The following is a 21,790-nucleotide window of genomic DNA, read 5'->3' as shown; positions in this document are numbered from 1 at the left end:
TGACAAGGATTGGGTCATTGCGTGAAAGGAGCTTCCATTTCCATCCGATGAATCAAAATCTATTAATGATTCACAAGAATAGGGAAAAGTCGTCCAATTACTTTTGAGTAAACAACTCACGCACGCCCTAAACAAACAAAAAGCACCATAATTTTTTGCAGGACTCGGCAACGCCCAAAGCATTGTTAAAGCAACTATTGTCCATTTCAGCTTCACTACTATTAAAAGTATACACATTACACACACTACTCTCTAACCTTCTTTTAGAAGGTCCCCCAGCCCACTACAAAAACTAAGCCCCACTATAAAAACGCTTACATCATGGTCCACTATCCCCAACAATTTGACAAGAAAAGAAGAGCATATCAATTGTACTTTTGACAATTTTCTTCCTCCCTCTACTCTACTTGAAATTCGGTAGATAAGTTATAGGGGTTTGCTTGTATTTTCCAAGGCATTGACATCGAACCCTGTATTGACAAAAGCTGAAAGAAAGGCAAAAAAAGGAAGAATTATGGCATCTGACTTTGATTGCAACTTGATGCTTGCCAATGACTTATTTTATGGGGGGATTTGGAACAGACAAATAACGCATTAGGTGTGGGTCCCAGCAAGTATTAGGTGAGCCTGAGATGGGACCAATAATAATAGATTGTGCAACATGAGAATTAGGAAGGAGGACTAGTTTCATGCTTGACTATGCTAGAAGTGTCCGGTGGTTGTGACTGGTATATTGCCGATGCCAGTGAGATGGGCATGATGCAGAGAGCCTTTGATTGAAGAAACTGCATGGCAGCCCCAACGTTTTCTTCCATAAGCTTAGCTACCTGTCTTTCTGTGCCATCGTTCGACCACTTGTCCCAAGCTGGCCGGTTTCGCGCACCTTCACCACCTTCTTCCTGATCACCACTGAATTTGTTAAATCACTTGGAAGTCAAAGATATTAAAAATAATAAAATTCTTTCAACAACTATTTCTTCTCAATAATCACCTCGACTGATGATAATGGAATGTCAGTTACCAGTGGTGCCACTGCACCGGCTCCACCCAGTCTACTCATGCTCAAAACCTGAAAGGCAGATGAATTAAGTTATTGGAAGTTGTCTGCAGTCTTAATTTCACACAGCTACAAATCCAAATTTGGCCAAAGAGAAGAGCCTTTTGCTTTTATATTGATAATTTTCTATAACGGTTCAAACAACAATCAGTATTCCAACGGAAAACCCTTAAAAAACTATTGGATTGTTAAAAGTAATTAAAACGCATTAGGCAGCCTGAAGGCCACCATTTGACTTTATTAAGATAGGTTCTCAGGAATATAATTAGTCAGCCAATAGTTTCTCACCCAAAGTGGCAAGTGGCAACCACCATCTTGTGGGGTTCATGATCACGAGTTGAATCCTAACTAATTGACCTCAGTGGGATGGGGATAAAAATGAAAAGGTTAACAGATATAACAGGGAATACCGCAATACCCACAAAAACTATGAAAGGTCATTATAAACCTAACTAGGAAAATAAAAGCAGGATCACTAAGGAGCACGATAGCATTTTACCTTCACTTGAAGCCTTAAGAACTTGACATAATCCACAATTTCATCTAACATGGCTGCTCTATCTGTCTGAACATGGTAAAGATGCACCATAATATTAGAAGAATTGAATAATTTAGTATTGTTATATTTTTTTTCACAAACACTGAGCATTCATGCAATAAAACAACACAGTTATCACTTATCACAAATATCATACAAAACATAGCACCCCTTGAAATCCAGTAAATCCATTTGATACTTCAAGCATACTTAAAACTTTAAATTTCCATGCATGTCAAATCAAGGATATATGAACATGTTATTCTGCTTTTTTAACCCTTTCATCAGAAGCAAGTTATCCTGGATTAGCAATCCTCCCACTCAACAATAATGCCTACTTTAAAATTCCTAAAATGAAAGGAGTACAAAATTGCATGGAAAGGGGATCAAGAAGTTTACACTTTACACATTGTATTCAGGTAAACTCTGCACACTGTACAAAAATAGTTTCAGCTTCAACAAACTAATTACTTTAACTAGGCCTTGTGTGACAAACAAAATTGCTACTTGATAAGCCAGAAGTGTTCAAATATTTATGAATTCAAGCAATTTTTACATAAAAAGAACAAACTATTTTGTAAAACTTAAGTAATAAAGCTACAAAAGTAATGGCATCTGCTCTATTTCTCGTGTCAGTGTATGTATTGTAAAAGGAAGACACAATTATGAAAGTCAACAGTGTAAGTGGAGATGGTGAAGTACTAAATAAGTATGTAACGAACAGAACAATATCTCCCAAGAAAGAAGACAGATCAGCCACAAACATGCCTTGAAAAGGTCCACAAATTGTGGAGTGATATCATTTTTATTCGCAAGATATGAATCTAAACACAAATTGATCATCATCTGTGTTATTATCAAGTCAACAAGCTAGAAATTAAGGGGAATGATAATAAATACACATTTTCTGTAAATGTTAACTTGATACTCTTTTATCTTTTCAAACAATTTATGCTATAAATCCTTTACTTCTCCAAAGACAATTCCACTTTGCTAAAAGGATATGCAAGAGAAATCACATACCTTGTTGACACTTGGAACCAGTTCTTGCAATGCCCTGATTCTTTCTGCTATTCTTTCTCTGCGCAACTGTAATGAAAACGTTAACATGGAAGACAAAATGAGCTATGCTGTGTGGATCTGTAGCATTCAAGCAAAAATATCTTAAAGCTCACTCACTCGTTCAGCTATGCTGTGTGGATCTGTAGCCTGTCCTCTTCTGGCCCGCACCCTAGGACGTATTGCTGGAGGATGAGGAGCAGCAGGCATAGTAGTAGGCATGGGTTGCCCATGAAAAACCTGCAAGAGGGTTACGAATTAGCAATAGGAGAATAAATGCTACTTGATCAACTCCCCCTCTTCCCTCCCAAAGGCAGAAAGAAGAATAAGAAGGCTCTCACAACATAACAAGAAAACAATTGTTCAAGGATTACTCGAAGTCAAGTATACATGCATATCCGACATGATTTAAGAGGTTCAAATATCACAGAAAGTAACCATAAGTGCCAACACAAAGGCATAAATAAATAACCTAACTCACTAAATCACAACCCAGAATTTTTCATGCACAATTACAGGGAGACGTGTTATTGATGTCTATAGCAAGTTGACTAGCATCAACAACCACACACATAAAAAATCCGTCTATATTTCAAGTTGAAGAATCTCATTTTCTAAATACTTTACCTAGGTTTTAATTTCATCAACCTTTTAAACGTTTCGTTTTACTTCATGTAAACATAATGGTGGTAATTAGAACATAGCAAATAGAGTAAAGTAATTCTAACCATATAATAGCTCTTCCCGAAACAATTGAAGCAAAGCACATCCAAACAGAGGAGGAGAATCGAAAAAAGGTGGTGGTCTTACATGCTTAGCTCTATTATCAACGACGTCGTCGCGAAAGCGCTTTCCGCTAGCGGAGGCTTCGTCGGGCTTCATGAATCTTCCTTTGCCCTGCTCCAAGCTCAGCCCTAGCTGGTACACCGGCGCGTGGAAGGATGCGCCGGCGAGGTGAGCGTTGGCGTCGGCGGAGCTGAGCTGCAGCATCATCGGAGACTGAGTGGCCGCACCGGCGAGGCCGACATCGGCGGCGGAGAGGCCGGAGTCGGCGGAAGCGAAGGTCGGGAGGCCGAGAATTTGTTCGAGGAAGTCGTCGGCGGGAGCGTCGGAAGGGTTATTCGCCATGAGCGCGAGTTTGAGTTTGGAATCGGGCGAGTCAGGGTTGAGTCGGGAGAACGAGTTGGGAACGCAGAATCTACATGAAGCGGTTTGGGTTTGGTTTTTTATTTCTTCGGTTTGCAGCACTTAGTGGGTGGGTAATTGGCTAGCTTCCCACTTTGGCTGGGTGGCTTTATCCTGCTTAGAAAAACCTTTTTTTTTTTCCTAAAGGGGGCTCCATTTTTGGTATTTACAGCCAGGTCCACTCCTCTCCCAAGTATTTTTGTTCGTATTAATCACTAGGGAACTTGCATTTACTACACACTTCATTTTTTTCTTCTTTTGTCCTGGTTTCCTGGATTTTTTCTTCTTCTTATTAGTGTTTGTTTGGTTTAGTTTGAATAATTGATTTTGATATCAAAATTAATTTTAGATCAATTTTAAAATTGATTTTGAGTTAAAATAATTTTTGTGTTAAATAAAAAAATTTATATTAAACTTTATTTCTAACTTAATTCTATAATAAAAATATCAAAAGATAAATGATATCATCCAAATTCACACTTAACTAACAAAATTGATGGTGGAAAGAACTTCTTTTGCCGTCATGCATATTTTAGGAATATTTTAACTTCAATATTTTAACAATTATTATATAACTTTAAAATAAATAAAAACAAAATTTACAATACTTTTGTTTTTAACGTGGCCAACACCCGACCACGCCAAATTATACGCAATTTTTAGGTTTACTGATCATTATTTCAAAGTTAGCACAACCCTTCACAAAACCATGTCCCAACTATTATTACCTTGAAATAGGCATAAGCCTTCCTTCTAATGCGAACCTAATCGGTCACTTGCCATTTACTGGACCTTGTATTTCTTTGACAAAAGGCATGAGTCTTACAAGTAAAAAACACTTAATGTGAACCCCCTTTAATGACATGAAAACTAATATGTTGTTAACATCTAACATACTACCTATAAGACACATATATACACACACCCTTTTCTTCTTTATAACTAGTTATTACTTTGTCAATAAAATGATAAAAAGCGACTCTCCATCTCAATTTCGATCTTAGTACCACATATGCTCGCTAAAGTGAGCTTGCAATCTACAAGCAACGACACGTGGTGTTGGCCGGATGGTTTTTATATTACTCTCGTGTTAGAAGATACCCATTTTAGTTCTTCACAATAAAATTATGAGGAATAAAAACATCAAATGAGTATCCTATCAAAATTAAAAATACACTTAAGTTTAAGTTATTATTTGTTTAATCTTACAATATTATATTATTTATATAGTAATAGTAAATAACTAAATATTTATATTTTTTTGGTTTCCTCGCATTCAAGTTATATACAAAATACTTTTTTTATAATATATAAAAAAAAGTTACGTGACTTAATAGTTGTTATGCACGATGTTAAAACATAGAATAGTGAGAGTTCAAGTCTCATTTTGAGTAATTTCTAATAATTTAGATGAGGACTTTTTTTAAATTACCACATGCGATTAATTTTTGAATTAATTCTCATCTAAGAGTAACCGTATGACTTTGTAATAAAAAATCAGTTTACAAAGTGATAATTATGTAAAAGTCATATAAAGATTTATGATTTTTGGTTATAAAGTCATAATTAATTTTATGAATTCTAATTCAAAAGTTATTCTTATTTGATAACTTTAAAAGCTAATCAACGCTAATAGGATAGTCAACAAATAGGACTAAAATCACTTGATAAATCATAGAGAGAAAACACAAATTTTTTTTGTGTGAATAAAAATACAATCAAGCATGTCTATTTTAAATGAAACTTACACAAGACTTAATAATATATGTTAGCTTTTACTCCTTTATATTTGACCTTTTTTTAATAATTTTATTAATAGAAGCTTTTACTGCTGACGTTATACATATTTTTATTCAAACCTTTTTATATTATAATCATAATGTTGAAAATGTTTATTTAATAAGTTTTACATAAACTTTAATCAATAATATTATATTAAAATGAGTTTAACAAATATACATTATATTATTAATATACAAGTTTTTATATTATGAATTGATCATAAATCATCTTTTTTGACTTTTAATATAATATTATGAAATTTAACAGTATATACAGACTTTGAATGAATGAAAATATTAATTTTTTATAGTATTGTATATATTTTTTATTCTAAAAAATGTTAAAAAAATAATTCAATTAGAATACATTAAACAATATACTGACTTTTACATTATTATCTAGTTAGAAATTAACATATATGATAAAAGTATTAAATTTAATAATAACTTTAAAATTTATCTAAAATAATTTCTATTTAATTAATAATATAACTCTTAAAAAACGCCAATAGAAAGTATTCTTATATTGAATATTTGGGATTAGTTATTTACAAATGGAAAATTATGACTCAAATTCTTTATAAAAAAAGTTTATATTTAATCTCCAACCATACATTGAATAAAATCACCTCAAGAAAAAATAAAAATAAATGACATTCTTAATATTTTACAACTATATACATTGGATCTTACCCTTCACTAGTAATAGCTGCATCATACATCAACTTTATCCCATATCTAGAATATAAACCAACCAAATGAATAAAAAACTGAAACCGAAGGATAGAAAATTTCCAAGAAATGAGATTTGTTTATTCCTGAAAAGGGTGGAAACACAATTAAATTAATGTGTAAAAGGGGTTTGTGTGTGTGAGTGTTGTAAAATCCAGTATTTAATTTTTATGGCTTAAAAAAAACACAATTAATGTATACCTTAATTAAATTCCAATTAGTTGAATGTTGTGTACTAATTGGCCACATGTCTGAAAAACAAAGACACAACATAGGAAAATACTATATAAATATTAGGCATTAGGGAAGGGTTGGACTTATGTTGCAACAGAGAGACAGAAAAAGGACTCACAATCACGAAGGAGAAGAAACCCAATAAGGTCAGTCTCTGACTCTGCGTCTTTTTCAACTTCATTTTAACTTTTTTCGATTTTTGGGTACAAAAAATATCTGCCTTTACTTGTTTTGGTTAGGATGAAATGTGAAAATGCATGTGTTGATATTATTTGCTTCATTGCTTTAGCACTTATCCAATGGGTTATGGTTCTGGTGAAAAGCTCTGTGATTGTTCAATGGGTTTCTAGAATGAATGTTCTATGGAATTATCATTCAACCCAATGACCAGTTTAGTTAGGTAGTTTTTGTGGATGTTGATGGGTTGGGTTGGGTGGGTGCATTGGTGCATTGGTGCATTTTTTTGTTTTCCGTAAAGATTGATTTATTTTTATTTTTCGTTTTCAGTGATATTGTGGTCATGGCTGTTGAGTTTTTTTTTTCTCCTTTCAATTGGAAACCCTTATGCTTAATTTCATGTAAATTTCAGTGATTCTCATTTTTATGGCTCTTGCCCTGAAGTCAAGTTGCTTCTTGCAATTGAAGAAACCTGAGGCTGGTTTCAATGTTTGTTTTTCATCTAAGAAAGCTATAATCTCCGTGAAACGACACACTCCCGTGGCTGCTATCAGGACCATGGAAGCAGTGGGACTCTCTGCAACATTCACCAGGTTGAAAAAAGAAGGAAAAGTAAGTGCTTGTTTTTTCTGTTTTTCATCGTGTCACATTTCAACTTGAATAGCACTGTGTTGCTGTTGCCTGCTTGTTTCTTTAGTTGTGATTAATCAAATTTTCTGATTCCATTTTCTATGCATTTACAAACCAATGACTTTTCTCTGTTGGTTTATAATCTTTATCTGTTGGTTGGTTGGTTATTTTTTGTACCATATCAAGATTATTGCAAAGGGATATGAGTCAAAATACTATTCTTGACTGCCAAATGATTATTTTCTGAGAAGTATATTTCAATATTTTTGTCAAGGTAGCTTTCATCCCGTATGTCACTGCTGGTGATCCTGACCTTTCAACCACAGCAGAAGCACTGAAAGTGCTTGATTCATGTGGGTCTGACATAATTGAGCTAGGTGTTCCATACTCTGATCCTTTGGCAGATGGTCCTGTTATCCAGGTTTGGTGCTTTCTTCTTTTTCTAGTGATATATATAGTACCACCTGATTCTCAAACTGTGTGTCTTTCTCTTCAGGCTGCTGCTACAAGATCTTTAGCAAAGGGGACCAATTTGAATGCGATTATTGATATGTTGAAGGAGGTAAGTTTGTGCAACTCCTTGTCGTTTATTAATTATTACTGTCAAAAGCTAATGAGTAATGAGCTCTACTGCAGTAACTAATTTTGATGTCTTAAATTGACAAGTTAGCTGTGCAAATATCCTAAGTTGCTAGATTGTTACTAAATTTGAACGAGCAATGCCAATCCATCCTCTACTCCTGTTCTTACTTGAAACCAGAACAGAATAATAGACTTGAATAACTTGCACTGATTCAGTTGACTTAAGCAATGCTCTATTCTATGGTACATCAGTATATAAATACTGGAGCTAACAGAAAATCAGGAAAGAATATCACTCAATCTAGGAGAAATGATACAGATATCTAATTTCCTAGGATACAGTAATTTCTGTAAATTATAGATAGCTATAAAATACTGACTACGTCAGATACTAAATCAGCGGTAATCAACATGCTTAAAGGTAAAGGAGACGTTGTTAGACCCTAAGGTCTTTAAGCTCTTAACCCGTATTATCATAGTCTATTATCTTGCTATTGGAATTTTTTAGGAAAAAATAACTTGAACGATTTCTACTTTTGTAATTAGTGATGTACTCATGTCTCATAAACATGTTGTTTTTGTATAAGATAATAGATAGATAGTTAAAATCTGGTGCTATTTCTCATAGTAAGTTTGCACAGAAAACATTTTTTTATATTATACTTCCTATTGTCTTGCTTGCATCTATTCATTTCATTCCATTCATCTTATTTAAACACGTGAAAGCATGATGTATTCCATCAACAAGAACATTTGGAGGGATATCTTTTCTGTCCATTGTTACCTAGTTAAGCAATCATTCCTATTTATAAGGAAGGGTAGTTCAAAAACCTTCTCTTTTATTGCTTTGTCAAGTGTATCTTCTCTTACTGATGATCCTTTTGCAATGGTTGATTTGGCAGGTTGTTCCGCAACTGTCATGTCCAATTGCACTGTTTACATATTACAATCCAATACTGAAGCGTGGTACTGATAAATTTATGTCCACTATAAGAGACAGTGGTGTACATGGTAAGACTCAACACAAGTAAAGATTTGCCTAATAGTTTAGTATTACCTTACTGCTCTTGGGTTTATTTTCTATACTTGATAAAGCAGTGTTGTAAAATGTATAGACAAGATAAGGAAGCAGTTCCCAATACTTAAACCATGGACTATTTAATGTTAGATTTTTGGGTTTGCTAATTTAAATCTTTATCATTATAAAAGAAAATTTTTCTTCACTCTCCTGCCTAGTCCTGGTTATGGCTTCTATATCAGCATCGCCCACTCGGAAAGTTATGAAATAAGATTTTGTTTGTATTTTGTCCCTTTTTGTTGTAGTGTGTTAACGAGGATAATGTTCTGTTCTTTGCCATATGTATGCAGGGCTTGTAGTCCCAGATGTCCCTCTGGAGGAGACGGAAACTTTAAGGACAGAAGCTAAGAAACATGGAATTGAACTGGTTTGCTTAACTTTAAAATGATCTCTTGCTTTAGTTCTGGATTTCAAATAATATTCTTATACTTTTGCAGCGTTGCTCATAATGATAGAAAACTAGCGGTAAACCTTTTTTATAATTTGAATTTATAAATATGAAATCCACAACTTAATCGCACCAAAGGATACATGGTGGTGGTGATTGTGGAGCAATGGAATTTTGTTATGATTAACACCATTCTGTTCTATTGCATTATACTTTTTGCAACTATGTATAAATTTGTTAGTATATTTGTTTCTTTGATATCATTAAGGTACTCCTCACAACACCCACAACTCCAACAAACCGAATGAGAGCCATTGTTGATGTGGCAGAAGGATTTGTGTATCTTGTAAGAGCTTCTTTTAACCTTAGCAGCTTCTGTTTTTGGGTTTGCCTTTTTAGTTTTCATATAACTCCATTGACTCCGGACTGCTAAGCTCTTGATTTAAAGTATGTTGCGATTTTCTTTTCTTGTCATTTTCATGCATTAAGCATGTTCCTAGAACTCTGAACTCATTATTGTTGCCTCATATTCAAAGATACCAGTGTCGAAGTCAAAATGCCATGCTTTAGTTATGCATCTTAATTTTATTAACTTTCTCTTTAACCTTCTCTTTTTACTCCAAGGAGACAAAACTATTGTTTGTTCTGAGTCGGTACAGTTTCCCGTGACAACATTTGTCTCTGCTTTATTCATGTGGTTTAATCTTACATTTTTTCTTGAAATCAATATACGAATTACCAAAAGTATAAAAGGTCAAAAGATGGAACCTGGAAAATTCTTTTAGGATGTTTTTCTCTTTTCTCAAAAAATGAAGGTTACTTTTTGAAGTATTTACTAGGCTGGGTTAGGACATATTTTGGGGTAGCCAATCATGCAAATTGACAATATTTATTTATTTATTTATTTTGTAAAAGTTTGGTGTTTTCTCATAATTTTAGGTTTGTTTTTTTTATTCTTTTTTAAGTTGTTCAAGTTTAGTCATATTACTTGATGTTGAAGTTTCCAAACATTTGATTTTGATATAGTTTGAGACTGGAGCTTGGAAAAGGCATGAATTTTCAAACAATTTATTTAGTTCACATGTCAAATTGGGTTTAAAAGTTGACGGTGATAGCAAATCACCTCGATCCCATTTTTTTGGAAATAGGATACAAATATACAATGATAGTTAAAACAGAAAATATCTTGCATAACTATCTCGGGAACATCTGCTGGCAAACATCATTATCCATTTGTTGATTTGAATTATAGGTGAGCTCAGTGGGGGTCACTGGAGCCCGAGCATCAGTTAGTGGTTCTGTTCAGTCTCTTTTGAAGGAAATTAAAGAGGTTTGTGTATTTAATCTTGGTCTCCACTCTAGTTGTATATAAGAGGTTCTGTTCATTCTTCTGAAAAGTTTTGTTCTCTTTCCCTACTTTTTTAGCCCCTCCTCTGGTCTTCCCACTCTCTTTGGTTGCAAGAGCTGATATCTGATCAATTATGATAAACAAACACAATAGTCTACCATTGAACTTGGTTCATCACAATATTTATACTTGTTGAATCTCTCTCTTTTTATCTTGTAATTCAGGCAACTACTAAACCTGTGGCAGTTGGTTTTGGAATATCAAAACCTGAGCATGTGAAACAGGTTAGTTCTCAGTCCATATGCTAGAATGCTTCTAAGTTCTACTTCAATTTGGTTAATAATCAATCAAATCGAATACTTTGTTACAGGTAGTGGTATGGGGAGCTGATGGTGTGATTGTTGGCAGTGCTATAGTGAAGGTGCTTGGTGAGGCCAAATCTCCTCAAGAGGGATTGAAAGAACTTGAAGTTTTCACCCGCTCCTTAAAAGCGGCACTTCCTTAAAAAATATGTTTTAAGAGCTCGAACTTCATGTAGTTGTTGTCGTCATCGTAGATATTGGATTCAATAAAATGCGGTTCAGTTGTTTTTCTTCTGTTCATGATATAGTAGTTTTGACATTTTTATTTCCTTTTCAATTATGATTGGATTTCTTAGTTACTGAAATAAATGTCCCATATGAATTTCATCTCCTCACTCGTTGAGCCGTGCTGATTGTGTCTCTTGATCATTTCGTCTCTTGTATGAGACCCTTCCTAATGAGTAATTAGTTCGATGCTGCCTGTTATTCTATGATTGGTTAACTGAATACTGATTGAATCATCTGCATCAGTATCTTTTGATAAATTTGCGCAAGTGAAGAAAATACAAGAGTACAAAATGTTTAGCATTGTGAGTTTAAGTTTGTGACAGTCACAAGGCAACAGTAACACACGAGAAACTGACTTCATTCAAATTCACAAAAGACCTTTTTCTGTAACTTTTCTTTAGTATGTTTCAAGCAGATTGGTAAAATAATCCCGTAAACAACTTATATTACCTTGTCCGTGTCAAAAATAAAATACTAAAGTAAAAGCAATACCAGTTCAATAGACTTGCCGTACATAACTACAGAATTAATTTCATGTTTTAAACAACCACCAAATGCACCTAGATAAACTGACGTGAGACTGCTTCAATTCAACTAATGATTTCAAATTTTAAGTCAATATGTTAAAATTAGAGGTTTTCAAATCCAAACCAATTCAAAATTAAAACCAAAAACAATTAAAAAAAGTCAAAAACCAAATCAAACGGGTATTATTTTTAATTTGTCTGAGATTTTGTTTTCAAACTGATCGATTCAATTTGCGGTTTGTCTCTAAATCAAACCAAATTAAAGTGCAACACTTATAATGCTTAGGGTTATGCATTTTAAACGGTGCATACCACTTGCAATTTACAGTATTTTGTGACATTTTACAATGTTATTTATACAATATAACATTTATACAATATATATCACTTTTTTGGACAACTTTTTGAAAATGTTTAGTTTAAAATAGATAAAAAGTAAGCAAATTTTTATTATAAAATGTTGAAAAGAATTTAAATTAAAAAGGATGAGATTTTTTATATAAAAAAATGAAAAGAAACAGAAAATTTTCAACAAAATAAATATTTTAATTTTTAGTAAAAACAACAAAAGATTAATTCAGATTTGGTATTAAATTCAAACTAAACCGGATTGCATGTGATTTTTTATTTGATTCAGATGACTTTTTAATAATGATAAAAGAAACTGCAGCAGCAAACACCCCTGGTTAAAATACTCAGGTAAGTTTTGCCACCCACCTATTTACATTTTCTGATCTAAACAATATAACTTCAATAATTCCTTTAATCAATGTAATTATAAAAACATTAAAGTTCCTTTTATTTTGCTTGGCCAAACATGAAAGTATAATTCACCTGACGATTTGAACAAACAGGCATAGCCGTTCAATTAATTCAAAATTTTAAATTTTTGTAATATCAATAAGTAATTACAAAAAAATGGATCTGGGACAGGGTTTAATTTTTCTATTGAAAACAAATTCCAATGAACAATGAGAAAATACAATTAGAGCGACTATATTAACAACCAGCCTGTCACCTAGTTTAATCCCACAATATAATTTATGCTATGGAACAACTGTTTGCCCAAGCACAAGACTAACAGGGATAACGCAATTCACGCAACTACGCTGGATAGCATTGGCTAAAGTAACAACTACTATGAAATAATAAATTAGTTGGGGAAAATTAACTATATACAAAAATAACATCTTTGGGTCTATTGAAGTGTCCCTACTGAATTTTGGTACCAGGCTGGAGGCCTGCTTGCACTTTGCTTTGAAAGTGGGCTTCTAACCTGCATAAAAAATCTAGGTATGTAAGAAACATCACTGGAAAAAAATCTACGAATGTAAGAAACGTCACACCCATCCAGGAGGTGGAAGCACGAGCACATGCCTTGTAGAACATTTGTAATAAATGGTTTCTGGAGAATTATAGGTGCGTGCATTCGCAAACATTCTTCTGGCATCCGCAACAAACATCTCAAATGTTACATAATATTGCTCTGAATCCACCCTCTTAGACATTGTCTTCAAATCTGCGCTCACATTACGAATATATTATAGACATTAGATGATAAGACTTTTCATAAGATAAAACTAGCTCCAGAATGAAACGTAAGAAATAGATGCGAAGGGAGTAAATCATATAAATGAATGTGATTAATAAAACAGATAGCTAAGGCAATTATCATGCTTCTAGATAAAGGTAAATTTAATATGAAATATACAGATCATTACCCATTGGATCTTTGATGATGTCATAATAATCAGGGACATCCCGTGCATCAACTGGTTCCTTGAATGGCCAAGCATCAGCGTGATCGAACATTGACTGCTCAAAAATATGAAAACCAATTTTAAGAATCAAGTTCCCAACCAACTAATTATTCTGGTCTCATGCGTATTTTGATTTGCCAAGAATAAGGATCTACTTATCAATGATTTTGTGGAATTTGCAGTGTTTCCAATGGAAATTAAAGTCAAGGTGAAGAACATCTAAGAAACTTGCCTTTAGAAGTGAACGCATAAACCCATTCAAATGTTTTTGATTAGTAGCATTGTCAGAAGAAACATTTAAAGTTCTGAATCGTGAATGACCCCACTGATCAGGAGTCCACCCAGCCTCTCCTATCGTTGCATTCAGTGATTCAACATAAACATTAATCAGGAAATTATCAATGGCAGGCAAAAACAAACCATCTCACTCATAAGGACAATATGGGCCAATATTTTAACAACATCCCAGTTGATAAACAAATCTATTATGCCATGTTTGGATGGGAGGTAAGGAGGGCAGGGGGAGGATAAAGTTACCTAGCCCATGTTTGGAAAAATTTTAAGGAGAGAATGAGACAAGAAGGGGATGCGTTCTCCCCATCCTTACCACTGGAGTTTCAAGGCATGGTGTATTTTAAATTGAATAAAGAAAAATAATGTCACTCTACTATTTAAATTTTGGCTCCAAAGCAAGGGAAGCGACTTCCCTTCCTTTTGCTCAAAGAACTTTCAAACATAGCACTGGTTTCCTACATAGATCACAGGAAAACTGATCTAGATATGCAAAATCAACACTAAAACTACAACAAATGTATGAGGCAATGAAAAAGTTATAGCGAGGTAACATAGGGAAAGATTGACACCAAGGTCATAAGCATTAAGCAGCAAAAAGGTTAGCCCCTGTGCACAGGAACTTGGACAGGAGGTTGACATCTCAGCAAAAGTTAGCAAACCTAAAAATAACAAAGATTGACACCAAGCATGCTATCTTCAAAGACAGGTAATGCATAGTTTTTCCCGTAGGTACCAAACAAAAATTACTGCCAAGTTATTAAACTCAGATTGGGAATTAAGTACTTACTCAAACCAGGGATGTCATCAATAATTTTTTTAGGAATACCAGCTTCTTTCTGCATATTGTGTTAATCAGGAGGGAAAAAAGTTAATATTCCATATGCTCAATGATTTTACTAATATATGAAATGAAATGGGAAGCAAAATGTGACTCTCACCCCCAATATAATGCATGATCCTCTAACCTAGCGCCACACAACTTTGAAATAGCAAATATGCAGTGTAATTGTGCAAATATGTCAAATGCAAATCTGAATTGAGTTGACAATACAATCCAAATTTAACAAAATCACTTAATATAGGTAAAATTTAAATGCTATACATGAATGATGAAAACACAGAAAATTGAGAATGCCTTGTACCTTCTGAAAATCAATTCCAGCATAAACGATGTGACAGTTTGACAGCTCTCTGATTTTTTCATCAATTGCCTACAATTACAACCAATAATGACTTAAAACACCATGAATTGAGAAAAATATGGTAAAAACGATTGACAATAAAAACTAGCAGACAGATGCTACACATCAGATAGAAATGAAGATAATATACATGCAAAACAAATCAGATCCCATTCTATCACAATTCTCAGCTGCAAAGTTTTTGACACCCCCCTACACACCCTTTAGCAGAAAGTGAGCATATGAGGTGAGAGATAAACCTATAGCAAGTAAAACTCAATTTAAGTAAAAAATAGGTTAACAAGTTTACTTAACTGAAAGAAATATATTAAAATTTTTATTTAAAACTTTCATTAGTATATCTTATCATGCACTAATCTTGGAGTATCTCAAATAATGCAAAGAAAAAAAAAACTAGCAAATAGAAATCATCTTACCTGCCTTTGACGACGGATCATAGTTGACAAATCAGTGTAAGGGAGCTTTGGATCAATCTTGCATTCCATGAGAATTCCTCCATCGTAATCCTTTATATAACTGAAATGACAATTATTTAAAATATATTCTCATAGATGGTATACAGCATACAAAAGTAAATGGTGAATGATGAAATTATTATTCGATGGGGTATAAAATTTAGAATCTAAATAAAAATCCTTGAAATAAATTATTAAAATGAATAGCCTAGGGGGCAGGCTGCTCATAGATTTCGGACAAGAATATTAAGTACAATCATACCCTTGCCATCGATCTTTCTCCAAGTGAATCTCTTTTGTAAATCCCTGAAAACAGAATCAAATATCATCACAATATCCAAAACAGAATCCAGTTAATTCAACAGGCAGGCATTTATAGCCCCCCCACCCCACCCACAAATGTACAGAATACCTTCAAGAGAATCAAAAGATAAAACCAAAAGAAATATACAGATTCCTGCATCACTCCTACTGTATCTGAGGACAAGATAAAGATTCCTATACCAATCAGATAAGATAAACTTAACCAGGAAACACACCTGTGTGAAAGTTTCTTTTAGGAGAACTAAAATTGATGGCCTCCACTAATCAAACAAATCAGTTCACAATGACCCGACAATTATTTTCTAGACTTGGGAAACAGGGCTTTAAAATGGGTTTGTAGGTACAAGGTATATATTCCAGTAAAGGATAGGTTGGCCTTCACAGTAAGGAACTTATAAAACATACTGTATAATGCCAACTTATGAAGTCTAGATGTATCTCTTCTTTAACCAAGCCAACAAGGACCACAAAGAAAATCTCCATTGTCAGACAGTAAACAGTTTTTTAACCCAAATTAGGCCTTTTTCTAATTAATACCAATACCAAAGTACTGTCAGCCCCTTTAGCCATGTCACCCTGTTTTTCTATAATACACATGGTTGTACTATTCCTATTGGAACAGGTGGTGCAATGTGATATTAGAAATATGCATAATACTTCAATTTGTTTCCTGCCTCATGAACTGGTGCAATCCATGTGGCAAAGAGAGTAATATTTAGGATACCTATTTGAAAAATGCATTACTTTTTGTAACAAGTTAGAAAAGTTGCACTTAGGAAAAACAGACCTGAAAACTTGTTTTCAAACCCAATAAATTTGTTTTCAGAAAGTAACAATTTCTCTCAGAATCTTACTATGGGGCTCTGACTTAATACATAAAAGAAGCAATATCTACCAAGATGATAAGGGTCTTAAATATAAATAGTCGAACCTGTTTGATAAAATAGCCAACAGCATTATTGTCAGCATATGTGAGGAAATGTGTCAGCCCATCCATATCACGTGCAAACTGTTTTAAGTGATTCATCAATCGGGTACCATAACCCTTTACTTGCTCATCAGCTGTAATTGCACAAAAGGCTATCTCACCGAACCTCTGGCTATCAATCATAATGCACAACAGCATTAACCAAAAAACCCCACAGAATAACCTAGCAAGTAAAGCTTTTTTTTTTTTGGGGGGGGGGAGTATAAAACAGAAGTAGGCAAGAGAAAAATATAAAGAGACAAAACAAGGAAATATAATATCTATTGATTATATTCAGAGATTTTTCTATAAAAATATTAGTCGAGCTCAATCCCAGATTATTAAGTTTATGTACTTTGAGAACATAGAAGTGTTTTTACCATGTGCAACCAAAACAGAAATTTGCATTAGATAATGTAAAACACAACAGTTCACAATTAAAACAAACAAAGTTCACCTTTTTAATTAGCTAATCTTTGATAATAACTATTGTAAAATTTACAGTTCTCAGACATTAATATAGGAACAATAACAAAATAAGTATGTCATAATATAAGAAAATTCTGATACGAAAAACAGACTATTGGAATTTGAAGAAAAGATATGGAGACAAATTATTACCTAGCATATGGGCGATATGTAATGCCTCCAACAACGTGATTGCGCCTTATAACCATTACAGACTTATGGCTCCTACAAATTTAACATAAAAAGAATTTGTGATTATAAAGAAAAGAAGAAAGAAAACTCAAGTATAACAAGGGAACCTGTTTAAAAGAACTTGTTCAGGGGAAAAGTCTAGGATACATTTTAAAACTCTTATTTGATTAATTAACTAGTTCACAAAACTGACCATGCCTGCAAACTAAAATTTATATACGAAATATCTCAATATACCAAACAACAGATTGTTAACATTACCTATCCATAACAAGTCGGACAATGTACTCCTTGGGCATATTGGGAAGTTGCCTAGCAAATATATTCTTCAATCCAATCAACCTAAGGTACAAATAACAAAAGTGGAACTTATTATCATTAACGATCAATTGATCATGTTGCTAATAATAAAATTTGCCAAGCTTTTAATCTAAAACAGAAAATTGCCAACTGAATCTCATATTCTCATTTACCCAGTTACAATGGGTAATGTACAACTTATATGCATGCATGATTGAATTTGAAGTGTTAGGAAAAATTAGCAGTTAAACTATCTATCTAACCAGGCATGGCAGCATAAATGTTAGAGTAAAGAGACATACATACCAAACCATATGTTCATCAACACCATCGTTTGAAAGGCATACAAATTTGAGCTTTCCTGCTTCCTCCTGAAAAAAAAAAAAAATCAACCAAACCTAGTCACAACCATGAACACCTACACCTCAAAACAGTTTGTAACAATTTATTCATCTAAATCTAAAGCAATGAAAATGCCCCAAATGCGAAACCATCACATTACATTGAACCAAATAATTATAGTCATCGACAAGTAAAGTAAGTAAATATTCATATTCAACAAATGCATTAGAGTTTAATTTCAATGCACTAACAATGTCAACTATTAAAAAATCATCATTGTTATGACTTTTAAGGTAGTCATTGTAAAAATAAACTAACTTACCACACATATTGATTTGTAATTTGTGATTGGATGAGAATGTAAAATCCCATTTACACTGTCAATGCATATACTATATATAGTGTGTTTGGATACCTCCTAAAATCAATTTTGACCCTGAAAATAATGGTGGAAAATTGAAAAAGTTGAAGCAAAATATTGGTTGCTTTAGCCTTCAACTAGATATTAGAATTAATTTTGGTATCCAAGCATACACTTAAAAAAAAAAAAAAACAAATATCCAAAAAAGTTTAGGGACTAAAAAGATAGTAAACGTCTTCCCTCTAAACCAAACAAGAAAAGAGTTATTTAACCTCCATAACTTCCTTCCGTTAAAATTCCTCTTCTCCCCTCCCTTCTCTTAACCAAAGGGAATGTGTCTAATCAAAATCCCCCACTTCCCTTCCCCTTCTCCTCAATTAAAATCTATGTCCTCCCCTCCTTCGAACTGATCAGAACCTAAACGAATTAGAGTTTAATTTCTAGAAATCATGTTAGGGATGACTTTTAAATAGTCACTGTAATTGTAATGTAAAAGTCAGCACAATTAACAATTTCTGATTGGTTGACACAGTAATAATCGAGTCTCAAAACAATTCCAAAACATAACATTAAAACAATTAATCAATTTATTCACGAAATGCATGAACCAGACACCAAAGTGCTTATTACCTCTTTCTTGAGACTCTCCTCCCTGGCAGTGTAAGCCCCACTGGTTTGCAAATTATCAGTAAAAATCTTAGTCGGGTCCTCCTTAACCACAATCCCGGGGACCGGTCCCGCGGCGGCGGCGGCGCCAGATCCGACGGCTCCGGCGTCTTTGGCGCCGTCAGAATTCTCAATTTTGACGGTGGAGTTTTCGGTCTTGAGCTTGGTGTTGCGGGGAGCGGAGGGAGGGTTGCTGAGCCTGGAGGCGGTGAAGGTGCGCATGGAGGAGTCGTTGTCGTTGTCGTTGTCGTAGTCGTCCTCGTCGTCGTCGACGACGGCGTCCTCGGATTCGGAGTCGGAGTCGGAGTCGGCGCCGCGGGCGGAGATGCTCTCGAGGTCGTCGTTGGAGGTGAGGGCACCGTCGCGGGTGTCGGCGGAGAAGGAGGAGGGGGGGAAGGGAGGCGCGTGGTCCTCGGACACGAGCTTGCGCTTGTGGATGGAGGAGGTGGCGGAGGCGGAGGCGGAGTGAGAGGGAGAAGGGGACTGGGAACTGCGGGAACGGAGTGGTCCTCCGCCGTGGAAATCCATTTTTTTAGGGTTTTGTTCTTTCGCCGTGAATCTGAATCTAATCTTCGACTGAGTTATTCAAGTGATCGAGCTTGTTTGCACTTTGCAGTGCCAACACGTTGGTCCTTTGTTCGGCGTTGGTTTTGTAAAACTTTCGTTGATCTTGGTCAAGATGAATGAATTTAGTTTCAGTTCGGTGGGCTTGTTGGGCTTTTCAGAATATTCTTCTTCAGATTCCTTTTTTTTATAAATACACTCCCTTTCTCTTTTGAATTTTAATTTTTAGGGCCATAAATATCCTTTGTACCCGAACTACCCTTTATATAAAATAAAAGTTTATAAGCCTATTCTCTATAATACTCCATCTCCGTTGTTCTCTAAATCTTTCTCATCCATTTTCACTCTTCTTCCTCTTTTATCTTTCAAAGGTATTAGAATTTTACCTTAACTTTGTTCCATTACACCCCTATACTAAATTTCATGATATAAATAAAATGCTTTAATACCGATACCACATTAACTTTGTTCAATTTCATCATACATGGAAAACATGACAATCACAAAACCATGTATGGTGAGGTATATGGAGATTTATTTTTTCAATTCTGAAGCGTTCTTTATAAAAATAAGTGTGAGCATACTATTTGAAAAATTACTTTTCATAACAGTATTTTGTTTTTCAACATTTTGAAAAATATTTTTTAAAACTCAATATAATCACATTCCAAAAAATACTTTCCATAACACTGTTTTGTTTTTTAAACATTTTAGAAAGTACTTTTTGCAACACTGTCTTATTTTTTAACATCCCAAAAAGTACTTTTCAAAATGTGATTAGATTGAGTTCTGAAAAGTATGTTCTGTTTGCATCCAGTTGGAGAAAATTAAGATCCAGTCCTGCACAGCTATATATATATATATAACACCATTGAGGCATCAATTATGTTATGTAAATGAGCAGAGATAAAATTGGAAATGAAAGTGGTGGAAACTGTTGCAGGCGTAAATGTATTGCTTTGGAGTTTTGGAGGATAAAAAATCCTAATGTCAGAGCAAGAGATTGACGCGATGAGGGAACAAAGGGGGATGGAGTGTTATGAAAGGAAGGAAGATTTGATAAAATAAGAGGGGTTGTGAGAGGGGAGTGTGTGAGGGAAAGGAAAATGTTTGAAAAGAGAAGGTTATTTAACTAAATTAACTGTTAAAAAAGGGAAGGAATGTGTATTTAGTAAACAGGAAATGTATATAGCATAAACCTTATTCTTTGTGTTTTTTTAAATGAACTTGTGTACTATTCTTTTAAATATTCATACGTGGCTTTTGCTATTTTCAATATCGGGGGTGTTATGTGATGCAAAGGTACCGATCAAGCTAAAGGGAAAGTTTTATCGGACTGCGGTAAGACCGGCGATTTTGTACGGAACAGAATGTTGGGCGGTCAAGAGCCAACATGAGAATAAAGTAGGTGTAGCGGAGATGAGGATGTTGCGGTGGATGTGTGGTAAGACTGGACAGGATAAAATTAAAAACGAAGCTATTAGAGAGAGGGTTGGAGTAGCGCCTATTGTAGAGAAGATGGTGAAAAATAGACTTAGATGGTTTGGGCATGTAGAGAGAAGACCGGTAGACTCTGTAGTGAGGAGAGTAGACCAGATGGAGAGAAGACAAACAATTCGAGGCAGAGGAAGACCCAAAAAGACTATAAGAGAGGTTATCAAAAAGGATCTCGAAATTAATGGTTTGGATAGAAGTATGATACTTGATAGAACATTATGGTGGAAGTTGAGCCGACCCCACCTAGTGGGATAAGGCGTTGTTGTTGTTGTTGTACTCTTTTCCTTTTTATTTGGTATGTAAATTTATTATTTTTCATTTATTTATTTTTCAAATAATCTTCATTTCGTCAAATCCCTTTGTTCTTCTGTAAACATTGTTATTTCCATTTTTTTTACTCTCTCTTCTGGAAATGTGATTTTCTTTCGTTTTTAATTCCTTTTGTTTGTTAAACCACTTTGTTCTTCTGGAAACACTAAATCCTCCATGCCG

General features: G+C 34.2%; 3 protein-coding genes across 4 annotated transcripts; 1 reads left to right on the top strand and 2 right to left on the bottom strand.

Moving 5' to 3' along the window:
- Nucleotides 1-37: 37 nt before the first annotated feature.
- LOC114406893 (transcription factor UNE12-like) lies at nucleotides 38-3,942 on the bottom strand. Its single transcript, XM_028369742.1, has 6 exons — nucleotides 3,465-3,942; nucleotides 2,775-2,894; nucleotides 2,619-2,684; nucleotides 1,557-1,622; nucleotides 992-1,069; nucleotides 38-899 (listed from the first exon to the last, which is right to left on the bottom strand). Exons 1-6 carry the CDS (start codon nucleotides 3,780-3,782, stop codon nucleotides 669-671), a joined length of 879 nt encoding a protein of 292 aa, XP_028225543.1. The 5' UTR covers nucleotides 3,783-3,942; the 3' UTR covers nucleotides 38-668.
- A 2,687-nt stretch (nucleotides 3,943-6,629) lies between these two features.
- Nucleotides 6,630-11,486, top strand: LOC114406892 (tryptophan synthase alpha chain-like). Of its 2 annotated transcripts, none has more exons than XM_028369740.1 (10): nucleotides 6,630-6,732; nucleotides 7,176-7,375; nucleotides 7,668-7,814; nucleotides 7,890-7,955; nucleotides 8,878-8,986; nucleotides 9,344-9,420; nucleotides 9,710-9,787; nucleotides 10,694-10,771; nucleotides 11,014-11,073; nucleotides 11,160-11,486. In XM_028369740.1, the coding sequence occupies exons 2-10, from the start codon at nucleotides 7,190-7,192 to the stop codon at nucleotides 11,292-11,294; spliced, it is 936 nt and encodes a 311-aa protein (XP_028225541.1). In that variant the 5' UTR covers nucleotides 6,630-6,732; nucleotides 7,176-7,189; the 3' UTR covers nucleotides 11,295-11,486. The 2 variants fall into 2 exon arrangements, with proteins under 2 accessions (XP_028225541.1, XP_028225542.1); XM_028369741.1 differs by lacking the exon at nucleotides 6,630-6,732 and adding an exon at nucleotides 6,858-6,986.
- Nucleotides 11,487-12,825: 1,339 nt separating this feature from the next.
- Nucleotides 12,826-19,907, bottom strand: LOC114406891 (histone acetyltransferase GCN5-like). Its single transcript, XM_028369739.1, has 13 exons — nucleotides 19,202-19,907; nucleotides 18,175-18,239; nucleotides 17,830-17,910; nucleotides 17,530-17,601; nucleotides 16,873-17,041; nucleotides 15,880-15,923; nucleotides 15,579-15,678; nucleotides 15,103-15,171; nucleotides 14,748-14,796; nucleotides 13,899-14,017; nucleotides 13,628-13,721; nucleotides 13,284-13,425; nucleotides 12,826-13,182 (listed from the first exon to the last, which is right to left on the bottom strand). Exons 1-13 carry the CDS (start codon nucleotides 19,763-19,765, stop codon nucleotides 13,119-13,121), a joined length of 1,632 nt encoding a protein of 543 aa, XP_028225540.1. The 5' UTR covers nucleotides 19,766-19,907; the 3' UTR covers nucleotides 12,826-13,118.
- Between the last annotated feature and the right edge of the window lie 1,883 nt (nucleotides 19,908-21,790).

Source organism: Glycine soja, chromosome 3, assembly GCF_004193775.1.
Source record: "Glycine soja cultivar W05 chromosome 3, ASM419377v2, whole genome shotgun sequence".
Lineage (NCBI taxonomy): Eukaryota > Viridiplantae > Streptophyta > Magnoliopsida > Fabales > Fabaceae > Glycine > Glycine soja.
The sequence above is the reverse complement of the archived record's forward strand: the minus strand, read 5'-3'. Positions and strand labels throughout refer to the sequence as shown.

What these genes read in the sequence shown, in the direction of transcription:
- LOC114406891 (XM_028369739.1), bottom strand. Translation starts at nt 19,765, where the DNA reads ATGGATTTCCACGGCGGAGGACCACTCCGTTCCCGCAGTTCCCAGTCC. An exon ending in TTGGCTATTTTATCAAACAG is followed by an intron (nt 15,924 to 16,872) that starts GTTCGACTATTT and finishes TTCTGTTTTCAG; the next exon opens with GGATTTACAAAAGAGATTCA. An exon ending in TTATGCGTTCACTTCTAAAG is followed by an intron (nt 13,722 to 13,898) that starts GCAAGTTTCTTA and finishes ATTTTTGAGCAG; the next exon opens with TCAATGTTCGATCACGCTGA.
- LOC114406892 (XM_028369740.1), top strand. Translation starts at nt 7,190, where the DNA reads ATGGCTCTTGCCCTGAAGTCAAGTTGCTTCTTGCAATTGAAGAAACCT. An exon ending in TTATTGATATGTTGAAGGAG is followed by an intron (nt 7,956 to 8,877) that starts GTAAGTTTGTGC and finishes TTGATTTGGCAG; the next exon opens with GTTGTTCCGCAACTGTCATG. An exon ending in TTTTGAAGGAAATTAAAGAG is followed by an intron (nt 10,772 to 11,013) that starts GTTTGTGTATTT and finishes CTTGTAATTCAG; the next exon opens with GCAACTACTAAACCTGTGGC.
- LOC114406893 (XM_028369742.1), bottom strand. Translation starts at nt 3,782, where the DNA reads ATGGCGAATAACCCTTCCGACGCTCCCGCCGACGACTTCCTCGAACAA. An exon ending in TTGATAATAGAGCTAAGCAT is followed by an intron (nt 2,895 to 3,464) that starts GTAAGACCACCA and finishes ACCCTCTTGCAG; the next exon opens with GTTTTTCATGGGCAACCCAT. An exon ending in TGGTTCCAAGTGTCAACAAG is followed by an intron (nt 1,623 to 2,618) that starts GTATGTGATTTC and finishes TACCATGTTCAG; the next exon opens with ACAGATAGAGCAGCCATGTT.